This window comes from Henckelia pumila, chromosome 1 (genome assembly GCF_033568475.1).
Source record: "Henckelia pumila isolate YLH828 chromosome 1, ASM3356847v2, whole genome shotgun sequence".
Lineage (NCBI taxonomy): Eukaryota > Viridiplantae > Streptophyta > Magnoliopsida > Lamiales > Gesneriaceae > Henckelia > Henckelia pumila.
Window position 1 is genome coordinate 93,559,012 of NC_133120.1, and position 12,633 is coordinate 93,571,644.

General features: G+C 34.9%; 1 protein-coding gene across 1 annotated transcript; it reads left to right on the forward strand.

Annotated features, from left to right (window-relative positions):
• Nucleotides 1-11,257: 11,257 nt before the first annotated feature.
• Nucleotides 11,258-12,382, forward strand: LOC140868968 (uncharacterized). Its single transcript, XM_073272944.1, has one exon. It carries the CDS (start codon nucleotides 11,258-11,260, stop codon nucleotides 12,380-12,382), a length of 1,125 nt encoding a protein of 374 aa, XP_073129045.1.
• The last annotated feature ends 251 nt before the right edge of the window (nucleotides 12,383-12,633 follow it).

A 12,633-nucleotide genomic window follows, 5' to 3' on the forward strand; every position in this document is an offset into this window, starting at 1 on the left:
TAATAAAAATAATCACAATCATAACCTATGGCCAGGAATGATATGCAGTTACTTTATTTATTGACCTCATCATTTCAGGAATAATGTAAATCCATTTGCGTGTCATTATGGGGATGTAGAAAAAGTGGGTGATTTGAGAAGCGCTTTGCGCAACCCAATGAAACACGCAAATCAAGGGATTTTGACATGTCATTTGTGTTGTTAATTATGACACGTGTCCATTTTTTAAATTTTTTATTAAAGGACAATTTTTAAAAATGTAGGTAATCTCACTCTGAAGTGCCACTAGTATATATATAGTTTAGTTATAAAAATTTAAAAACCTCCTATCTTCCATAAATCATTCACTGTCTGAAGATGCACGAATCGTTGGTATTATGTATTTTCATCAGTAGTTTTTTTTTCTCACCTTGATATCGCCTTTTTTGGAGTTTTTATAGAATTCGTATAGTTTCATTATCGAATTAAATTTATTATTCTAATTTAGTTTGTGAAACTATTCTAACATAGTTAATATACTCAATATACAAATGTTAATATAGCCTATTATTGATTAAGCATTAAACGTCTCATTCACATGGCTAGTCACAATAAGGATGAATTCATCGAACGGTCACAACCCAATTAAAACATCCGTCTTGTACATATATCAATAAATTTTGTGCACATATGAAACATTCGATGTTTATCTACAAATAGTGCAGTCACATTTTTTTACATTAAAATTACTTTCTCCTCAAACTCTTGCACTCGTTTTTTTTTCTTTTGTTGACTCGCATTCATTCTTCAATGGCAGGCGAAGGTTCTAACGAATACTACTACATACGACAGAAAAAGATGTACAAAAACTTCGTATATGAGAAGAAAATGTCTACATGGGTAAGGACTGAGGAGCCGAGATGTACAAACAAGTGCCAATACCTCCTTGGCGAATGTCATATGTCAGAAAACTGGATCGCATAAAGGAAAAATTTAAGGAGAGGCTTGGCACTGTGAATTCCGGTGACATTTTCAAATATGAAAATGTTCACTGTTTAATGTTAATGATAGAGGATAAACGCAAGGAAAATTTTATGCTCTTATGATTTTAGGAGAACCGCTGACCAAAACCCTGACACTGACTTGTACTATTGGGTTGCTGAATGGAGACATCACTATTGCAAGAGTTAGGGTGGTTGTAAAAATTTTGATATTTAAACAAAATTATGTTGCATTGATGACTATATATATATATATATATATATATATATATATATATACTATGACTTTTTACAATTGATATTTATTTATTCTGCGGTCGGTAGCAAAATATCAATGACTGACTACTATTTGTCACTTCTGTTGAATTGTTACTATTATCTTCATTACGACTAAGGAATAATCAACGCATGTATATATATATATATGTATATATATATGGTAGCAAAATATAAATGACTGACTACTATTTGTCACTTCTGTTGAATTGTTACTATTATCTTCATTACGACTAAGGAATAATTTGTGACGACCCGAGTTCTAATCTCTCATTAATCAAATCATCATAAAAAATAGACAAGGATCATAGTCTAAACAAAATAATTAAAAAAAAAAAAAATTTAAAGAAGTGAGCACCTCGCTCGATCGGTGAAAAGCTGCCGATCGAGCGAGCCTCTTTGCCCAACTCTCGGGTGCAAACAATTTGTGGCCTCGCTCGATCTGTGATATTTCACCGATCGAGCGAGCCACAATTTCCAAGCCTACTGTCCCTGAAACAATGGCCTCGCTCGATCCGTGACATTTCACCGATCGAGCGAGCACATTTCCAGAAAAAGGAACAGAAACTTTTGCACTCAAAATGTGTTCTTCCATGCATTTATCATCTACTATCAACTTAAACAAAGCCTATTCCACACTATAAGCTAGCATGCATTCTTAACATGATAAAGTTGATAGGAATGATGTGACGACCCGAGTTCTAATCTCTCATTAATCAAATGATCATAAATAATAAACAAGAATCAAAGTCTAAACAAAATAAATTTTTTTTTTTTTTTTAGAATCAGAGCACCTCGCTCGATCGGTAAAAAGCTACCAATCGAGCGAGCACAAAGGCCCAACTCTCGGGTGCAACAAAATTGTGGCCTCGCTCGATCGGTCATTTTCTACCGATCGAGCGAGCACAACTGCTCAAGTTTCTGTCCAAGAAATAATAGCCTCGCTCGATTGGTAGGAATCATCCGATCGAGCGAGCACATTTCCAGAAGAAAAGATCAGAACTTTTGCTGTCAAACTATGTAATCTTCCTAGCATGTTCAAGTACTTCATGGCATAATTGAACACTAACAATTCAATCTTATAACCACAACTAACATATATCCTAAATAAGATATAGTTAAATAAGAACAAGATCACCATATACTTGAATAAAGTTTCATGCTAGAATTACATATCATACAAGAATCATCATGCTACATCATGTTGTCTTAAGGATTTACACATCTTTCCAAATCCTATATACATAAACAAGACAACAACTTATTATCAACAAATCTTGGTACAAGTAGCTATAACATAATCATGTTTATGACATTCAACACTTTCATTGAAAGCTCACTCAAACCATCTAACACTTGGATCATCACGCTATTCTTCTCATCCCTTGTCCTTCAAGTTCGCTTTTGCCCGGTTCCACTCCCGCCTATTGCCATGACACATACAACACAACAATAGCCGGATAACTCCGGTGAAAAATATATTTCCCAGTAAAATCAACTAAACATGCATATAAAACATATATCAAGCTCATGATATAAATAAAGACAATGCATATTTTAAAACAAGGTTCATCTCTTATCTCGTCGGTTGGGATCCCGAGAAGAAGATATCATAGCTAACCACCGACTCTCCCAATCGAGGTGGGGCTACTTATCTTACTTCTCTAGACTTTGAAGCCACTACATATGCATTTCAGATGCTAGGCTACGTCAACCACCCAGGCCATACATATATAATCCATCAAATCGTCTATTCGAACGTTTCCGTTCATTTCAAAATCAAAGAATAAGTATTTCAAGATGAATGCAATATATATAATCACAAGAGCATTCATTAACATCTAATACTCATTCAATAAATCATAGAAGAGCATAGAAAAGCAATTAAGCAAATAAGTATGTGATTTAGGGAACTCGATATAAACCATCTCGAGTTATAATCCCATTCAAGTAGTAGTCCACTTTTACCTTTCAAATGTGATGTGTATGGTGTCTTCTAACTTGTCAAAATCTGAACCAACACAATCACAAGACTTGTATCAAAATCTGCACTTAAAACCATTCAAACTCCATTGTAGAATAGCTTCAAACCTTGATCTTTCTTCTATCGGTTTCAGAGGCGATGTTCTCAAGCTCGATGTGTCCTGTTTATACACTAAAAACAGAGCATACAACCAAGGAAATATCAGCTACTATACACCTCAACAGCAGCTCGAGCACAAGCTAGCAAACCATTTCAAATCAAGAGTTTGACGGCATATCGGTATAAGCTCGGCAATCCCGAACGCAACTATAACAATATCAGTTGTATAGGATTCAAAACCAACATAATCCTCAACATATCAGCAGGTATATAAATCGAATCATAGCTGGGAGATCATAAGAACATGATACAACAATCATTCCTCAACCCAACTTCAAGAAAACAAGGTATAGAAGCTCATCAACAACAATTCATAACCACATCTGATATCTGCCAGTTTCGACTTCTCAAACCATAATGAAAGAACATAAAACTTACATCAAATCGAAGGTCTTGTTACAAGGATTCCAGAACATCTTTCGGAATCGAAATCGGATACCCGAATCAAAAGATATCTCAATTTGAAGATGAAGAAAATGGTTGGAGTTCTTTGTTCTTGCCTCACGGTTCTTGCCTCTGAAAATCTGATGAAATATGTGTTATATCACACGTGTATGCTGAGTATTCACTTTCAAATTCTGATAACTTCAATAATAATTACACTTTAGCCCCTCAACTATTCAAAAATTGCAATTTGGTCCTCAACTTCCTATTTCATTCAATTTCAATCCTAATCAATTTAAGAATATTAGAATTTAAATCAAAACTCCAAATATTCCCAAATTAATTATTTTTGGATTAAAATTAAATAATTTCGGGCGTTACAATTGAATCATAACAAAGCCTTAAAAGCATCACAAGATAGGCTAACATAACAACAAGATTCATTGTTATAAGAAAGGCATTAAGCTACAACAGCATGTTGTCTCAAGGATTTACATATCATCTCAAATCCTATATACATCAACAAGACAACAACTTAATCACCAACAAGTCTTGGTACAAGTAGCTATAACATGTTCATGTTTATGAAACTCAACACTATCATTGACAGCTCACACAAATCATCTAAACTCGGATCATCACGCTAATCTTCTTATCCCTTGTTCTTCAAGTTCTCTTTTGCCCGGATCCACTCCCGCCTATTGCCATAACACATACAACACAACAATAGCCGGATAACTCCGGTGAGAAATATATTTCCCAGTAAAAGCAACTAAACATGCATATAAACATATATCAAGATCATGATATAAAGAAAAGCAATGCATGTTTTAAAACAAGGTTCATTAATCGAATTCTATCGTTTCATCGGTTGGGATCCCGAGAAGAAGATATCATAGCTAAACCACCAACACTCCCAATCGAGGTGGGGCTACTTATCTTGCTTCTCTAGACTTTGAAGCCATTATATATGTAAATCAGATGCTAGGCTAAATCAACCACCCAGGCCATACATATACAATCCCTCAAATCGTCTAATCGAACGTTTCCGTTCATTTCGAAATCAAAGAACAAGTCCTACAAGATGAATGCAATATATATCATTCAAATCACATTCATTAACATCAAGACTTATTCAACAACTCAAAGGAAAGCACATAAGAGCAATTAAGCAAACAAGTATGTGATTTAGGGGAACTAGATACAAACCATCTTGAGTTGTAATCCCAATCAAATAGTAGTCCACTTTTACCTTTCAAATGTGAGGTTTAAGGTGTCTTCTAGCTTGTCAAAATATGTACAACATCAACCACCAAACCTATCTCAAAAATTTGCTCAAGTTTCAACCCAAACTTCAAGGCAAAATGCTACCAACCTTGTGCTTTCTTTTATCGGTTTCGAAGTCGAGATTATTGAGTTGAAGTGCCCTGTTTATGAACTGAAATCACAACATATAAACCAAGTAATCATCAGCTATAACCCAGCAACATCTTATTCCAAGATACAATAGCAAATCGCTTCAAATCATAAGTTCGATGGCATATCGGTATAAACTCGGCAATCCCGAATGCAACTATAACAATTCTAACATTTATATCAGCTGTAAATGACTCAAAACCAGCATAATTTCTCAACATATCAGCAACATATAGATCGAATAATAGCTGGGAAATCATAAGAACATGATACAACAATCATTCCTCAATCCCAACTTCAATAAAACAAGGTATAGAAGCTCATCAACACCATTCCATACACAAATCTGATGTCTGTCAATTTTGAATTCCCAAACCCTAATGAACTAAGAGAAAACTTACATCAAATCAAAGGTCTCGTTGCAAGGATTGCAGAACATCTTTCGGAATCAAAATCGGATACCCGAATCAAAAGATACGGCAATCACAAGTTGAAGAGAAAATCTTAAGATATCTTTGTTTTTGCCTCATGGTTCTTGCCTCTATTCTATCTGATGAAATGGAAGAGAATTACACGTGCTCTCTTATAAAAATAACAAGTACCCACTTAAAATCAGAATTTTTGCACTTTGGCCCCTCAAGAATTCAATAATTGCAATTCAGTCCTCAATTTCTCATTTCATTCAATTTCAATCCTAAATAATTTAAGAATATTAGAATTTAAATCAAAACTCCAAATATTCCCAAATTAAATATACTCGGATTAAAATTAAATAATTTCGGTCGTTACATAATCAATGCATGTAATAATAATAATAATAATAATAATAATAATAATAATAATAATAATAATAATAATAATAATAATAATAATAATAATAATAATAATAATAATAATAATAATAATAATAATAATAATAATAATAATAATAATAATAATTAATACTCTCTGTAAATTGTGAATGACAGCGGTGTACTCCACATAATAAGCGGTCGTCGCTTTTTTTGCTACCGATCGGAGAATAAATAATATTGTAAAAAAAATCATAGTATTTATATAGATATTCATCGTAATCCAAATAATATTCGTACTAAAAGTCTAAAATTAAAAATACACTCGGTCGATTTTAAGTGACTATCAGTTTAATCCACATAATAAGCGGTCGTCGATGCTTTTGCTACCGACTAGAGAATAAAAAAATATCAATTTGATGTCATAGTATTTATATAGATATTCATCGTAATCCAAATAATATTCGTACTAAAAGTCTAAAATTAAAAATACACTCGGTCGATTTTAAGTGACTATCAGTTTAATCCACATAATAAGCGGTCGTCGATACTTTTGCTACCGACTAGAGAATAAAAAAATATCAATTTGATGTCATAGTATTTTTGTATATTGTAAGACCCGAGATTATTTAATTTTAATCCGAGAATATTTAATTTGATGATATTTGGAGTTTAGAATTAAATTCTAATATTCTTAAATTATTTAGGATTAAAATTTAATTAAAAGATTGCATAGGGGCTGAATTGCAATTAAGCAGGACTTCATGGGCAAAAGCGCAAATAGTACATTTTTTTATTGGTACACTTTTTCTTCATATGGATATTCACGTATACATTCATATTTTCAGCAGAAAACTTCAGCCAACCTCGAGACTTTATCTTCCTCAAGTTCAATTTCACCTTCAAAATTTGATTTAAGAAGATTCGGCCATTTGATTTCAAAATCGAGCGTAGTTTCGCGATCCTTGCAAGAAGAGATTCGATTTGATGTAATTATCTATTTGATCTAGCTGGTTTCGAAATTATGATGTGGTGGAAATCAGATTATTCTTGCTTATATGTGATCTTGAGATGATATTGAATGTATATTCGAAGTCGGATTGAAGAACGAAGGCTGTATGCATTTCTTATGATTTTTTCAGCTATGTTAGAACCCTTCTTAGATTTTGATGATATATTTCTAGTATTAGATGTATTTGATGCTGATATGGTTGTTAGATTTGATAGAAGTGAGTTGCGGTTACCGATTTTAAACCGTTACACCATCGTTTCAACAATTTGATAGAAATTGAATATAATTGATTGAGCTGTGACATATGAGTTCATAGCTGATAATTATAGCATGATGATGCCTTATTTCAGATTTGTATTGAAGTGTTTCGAGCTCGAGAATCCACCAATCGAATTGGCCAAGAAGTGAAGAAGGTTTGAAGTTAGTTTGATTTGATCGATTTTCACGACTTTGAGAAGATTATGATATGAGCTTATTGTTGTTGAATTGTCCAGGTTTGGAGCCTTAAAAAGATACAAGAAAAGTTATAATTTGATATCAAATAAGATGGGACAGAACATTCGAGATAAATATGATTCTAGAATTCCCAAATCACATACTTATATGTTTTAATTGCTCTTGTTAATTTGCTTTGTATGTGTTATGTGATTTTTTTTACTAGCATGATCTATGTGTTTTGATTTTGGCTTGTTGCTTATTGATTATAGCGTGATGCATCAGCTTTTGTATGCATTCATCTTGAGCCTGAAACCAAAGCATGGAGGGCGTTTAGAAAATATTGCAGATGATGTTAGGTAAGCTGTAGTTGAGTGGCAAGGGAAGTAGATGAATTCCCAGAGCTAGATGACTCGCTACAGTTGTGCCAAAGTCAGGAGATTGAGATGTATGACGCCACCTCGATAGGGAGAGTCGGTGGTTGGTTTGAAATCTTATTCCTCGGGATCCCAGAACCAAGAATTCTTTGTATCCGATTTGATATCCCTTGTTTTAAACATGCATTGCATTCTCGTTTATATCGATTGAATGTTTATATCTTTTATACTGAGAATATCATTTTCATCGGAGTTATCCGGCTATTGCTGTGTTTTTGTATGTGTGCATGGCAATAGGTGGGGCAGGAGCAGGTCAGAGACGACAAGGATATCTCAAGATTGAGAAAATAAGTGTGGACTCGGGTTTAGCAGATATTTTGCTCCTTAGATGATAGTCAAGCATGTTAGATGTTAAAAGTACTTATTTATGATAATAATACATGTTGAACACTTTGTATATTCCAGTTTTTTCATGTATTTCGTGTACTAGATGATGTAAAGAATACATGTGTTCTTGCTTGTCACTTGATATATATATGCACATGCATCTTTCAGAATAATTTAGCATGTCTTGATTTATTAAATGATGTATTGGATTGCATGTGCAAAGATTTGTAAGTTTTTCCCAAGATTTGATGGTTTTGTTCAAAGTTATGGGTTGGAACAGGGGGCGCACGAGCAGTAAGATTTTGCGGCCCGAGCGCAACCCTGTTCCAATGTTTTTGTCTGGATCACTTTTAGGGAGCCCCTGAGCTGTAGTTTTGGCAACCCGAGCGCAGCCCTGGTCAGTGTTTCTGCCCGGAGAATAATCAAGGGAGCGCCCGTTCTGCCCGGAGAATAATCAAGGGAGCGCCCGAGCGGTAAAATTTTACCGCTCGAGCGGACCCCCCTCCGGAAAAAAATATATAAAAAAATTGATCTTCTTCTTCACTTGTATAATTAATGATGTTTATTCATTAGTTGTCCCTTAAGATGAGATTAGCATCCGAGATCCCCACATATATATTCTTCATAATCCAAATAATATTCGTATTAACGGTATAATTTTAAAATAACATATAATAATATATATTATATTTATATAATAAAAAAAAATTATGTCGGTTGTGAATGACATCAATCTACTCTATGTAATAAGTATTCGTCGATGATTTTGCTACCGATCAGAGAATAAATAAATATCAATTGTAAAAATAATATTTTTATATATATTCCTCGTAATCCAAATAATATTCATACTAAAGGTCCAATTTTAAAATAATATATATATATATATATATACTTATTTAAATATAAAATAAAAAATACTCTCGGTCAATTGTGAATGACATCGTTTTACTCCACATAATAAGCGGTCGTCGATACTTTTACTACTAACCGGAAAATAAATAAATATATATTGTAAAATGTCATAGTATATATATATATATATATATATATATATATATATATATATATATATATATACCTCGTAATCCAATTAATATTCATATTAACGGTCAAAGTTTAAAATAATATTGATGGGTTACACCTAAAAATTCAACTAGGTCTGAGCCCATTCACAAAGGTTCACTCCAAATACTTTTGCGACCCAACCTTATTTAAGTATTATTTATATTTAATTTAAGCAGACTCTGAATTCTGCAAAGGCCTATAAGAGGCTCAAGCCCGTAAAACTCTCCGAATATCTATAAATAGCTCAAGTCACCTCATTATTAAGGTACACACTTTCTCTAGCACTATAACGATCTACTCTCAATTATTATTCCTTAAGTAATCAATGACTTGAGCGTCGGAGTTCCTTCGCCGAAAACTCTCCCGGCTCCTCTAACTTTGTTTTGTGACGTAAGAACAACCCATTGAATATGTCGATTGAGAACATACAAAGATCTTTGGATACTCCAGATTTTGCGTAAGCAACTTGTCGAGTACAAGTATTTTTTTTTTGCTACAGTAGCTGGCGCCGTCTGTGAGAAACTGTTCTATACATCATTGAGAATGCACATTACTTCAAAATTGTCTCAAGGAAATAATGGCAATGGACCCGTACCGCCGAATATTACTCTCACCCAAGAAGCCTTGACTGCATTAATGGAAAACAATGTTGCACGCGCATCAATAGAAGAAGTTGCTCAGTTCTTGGAACCCCGTAAGCACAAAAGCACCAAGAAAATGGCTCAAAATGAAGGCTCATCATCTCATGAACCTGATAAAGAAGACCCAAAGAAAACTAAGTCTAAAGTGTGAATGGCAAAGATTCTGAGGGGACCAATAAAAATACTACTTATAAGGAGGGTGAAACAAGTTCTCAAACCATTCACGACATCTCTTTCGAAAACAAAACCACTAATCCAACCCGTGGAGATGTATCTCACACATATGGAAATGGTGAAAATTCGTCAGCAATTCTGCATGCACGTCGGAGCCCATTCACTAGCGCCATTTTATCTGAAACATTACCTAAGGGAGTCAAAATCCCAAGCCTACCTGAGTTCGATGGAACTAGTGATCCTCAAGATCATATCGACAAATTCTATGCGAAAGCAAATTTGTACGAAATTACAGATGTTGCTTACTGCAAGATATTCCGAACAACGTTATCTGGGCGGGCACTCACATGGTTCAATAAACTACCGTCCGGATCCATTGACAACCTAGAGAAACTCACTGATTGTTTCTTGCAGCAATTCTCAATCAACAAGAAATATCCAAAAACAGCAGCATACTTATTCACTATTGTTCAGAAAGAAGAATAAAGTCTAAGAGGCTTTGTTAAATGGTTTACTCGGCGGTTCACAAAATTCCACACGTGAACCAGGATTTTCTTTTTGGAATAATGCAACAGAACTTGCGACATCGAAATTTCAATGATTCAATAGCGGGTAAGCCGCCCAAAAACCTAGAGGAATTGCTTGAAAGAGCTGAGAAACACATACGGGTTGAAGAATCTATGGAACCACGTTATTTGAATAAAAGGAAGAGAGAAAATGAAAAACCGGATGAAAGAAAGCGAGATGAGGAGCGAACAGCACAAAGCCCTCGCCTCCAGAATAAACCTATGAATGCTCGTCTGACCGATATACTGGTCGTAGCTAAAAAGCAAGGATTACTACGTTCTCCTCGTCCCATGAAAAACAACCCAAAGTGCAAGAGTTTGGATAAATATTGTTTTTTTTCACAAAACAAAGGTCATACTACAGAAGATTGCTTTAGTTTGAGAGTGAAAATTGAAAAACTCATAAAGCGCGGACATTTGGAGAATTTTGTGGACAAGTTCCGCGATGGAAAACGAGATGATAAGCATCGGGATGAAAAACCAAAACGTGACCATCAGAAGCACCATGATGAGATTAGGAAAAAACATGAATGAGCAGATGAAAATTTGCCTACCAGAGGAGTAATCACCGTAATCACTGGGGGGCCATCTTGTGGTGACTCGAACAATGCAAGAAAAACCCTCCTACGAGCAGCAAAGGGGGATAACAATTTATCTAACCCCACTGCCAATGTATGAAATTGAAACTATCCAAGGTAGATTATCATTCAGCGACAACGATCTGGAAAACAATCGGGATACCCATAATGACGCCTTAGTCATCTCTGCCACAATCTCCAATTTTTGGGTAAAGAAAATTCTAGTGGACTTCGAAAGTTCAGCCGATATAATTTTTCATGATGCATTTGTCAAGCTAGGTATTAGCAATGCACAGTTAACGTCGGTCAACACTCCACTAATCGAGTTTTTTGGAGAAGTAGTTGAAGCTTTAGGAGAAGTAACACTTCCCCTTTCCTTGGGTTCTTACCCCAAACTCTCTACTAAGTTCGTGAAATTCCTCGTAGTAAAGTCTTCATCTGCATACAATGTGATCTTGGGACAATCGAGTCTCAATAGTTTCCAAGCCATCGGATCGACCTATCATATGAAGATAAAGTTTTCGACTATGGGAGGAGTAGGAGAAGCCATTGTAGACAATCGCCTAGCCAGAGAATGTCATGCAGTGACTCTACGGAGTTCATCAGGAAATCGAAAAAGTCAAGTTTCTAGTGAGGAAAGAGCACCAAAACTTGAAAAACATTTGCGTGAAAACGAGATACATTTGGTGGATGAAGGAGCTGAAAGCAAAGAAATAATAACAGCAATAAAAAATCTAAAACACATAGAAATCATTCCTAATGATCCCAAGAAGACCCTGAAAATAGGGACAGAGTTGCCTCTTGAATTGGAAGAGAAGCTGAAAATTTTCCTCGTTCACAACTTGGACGTCTTTTCCTGGGGCGATGAGCCTTTTCCTGGAATACCTCATGAACATGCTCTTCATTACCTCCATGTTGATCCAAGAATAAGATTGGCAAAGCAAAATAAAAGAGCATTTGGCCCTGAGAAAAATCAACATTTAGCCGCTGAAGTGGAAAAACTATTAGTGGAAAAATACATCAGGCCAGTTTCATACCAAGATTGGCTCGCGAATGTTGTCTTAGTACCCAAACCCGGAGGAAAGTGGAGTTTGTGTAGAGATTTCACTGATCTCAATAAGGCATGCCCCAAGGATCCATTTCCACTTCCATGAATGGATTTATTAGTCGATTCAACAGCAAGATGCGAGCTGCTCACCTTTCTTGACGCATATCAAGGATACAATCAGATCGGTCTAGTGCCAAAAGACCAGGAAAAAGAAGTTTCATCATCGATCGGAGAATTTATTGTTATGACGTTATGCTGTTTGGGTTGAAAAATGCTGGAGTTACCTATCAACGTCTACTAAATACCATGTTCGAACACTTGTTCGGACGTAATATGGAAGTTTATATAGATGACATG

Coding starts and splice junctions, on each gene's coding strand:
- LOC140868968 (XM_073272944.1), top strand. CDS start 11,258: ATGCAAGAAAAACCCTCCTACGAGCAGCAAAGGGGGATAACAATTTAT.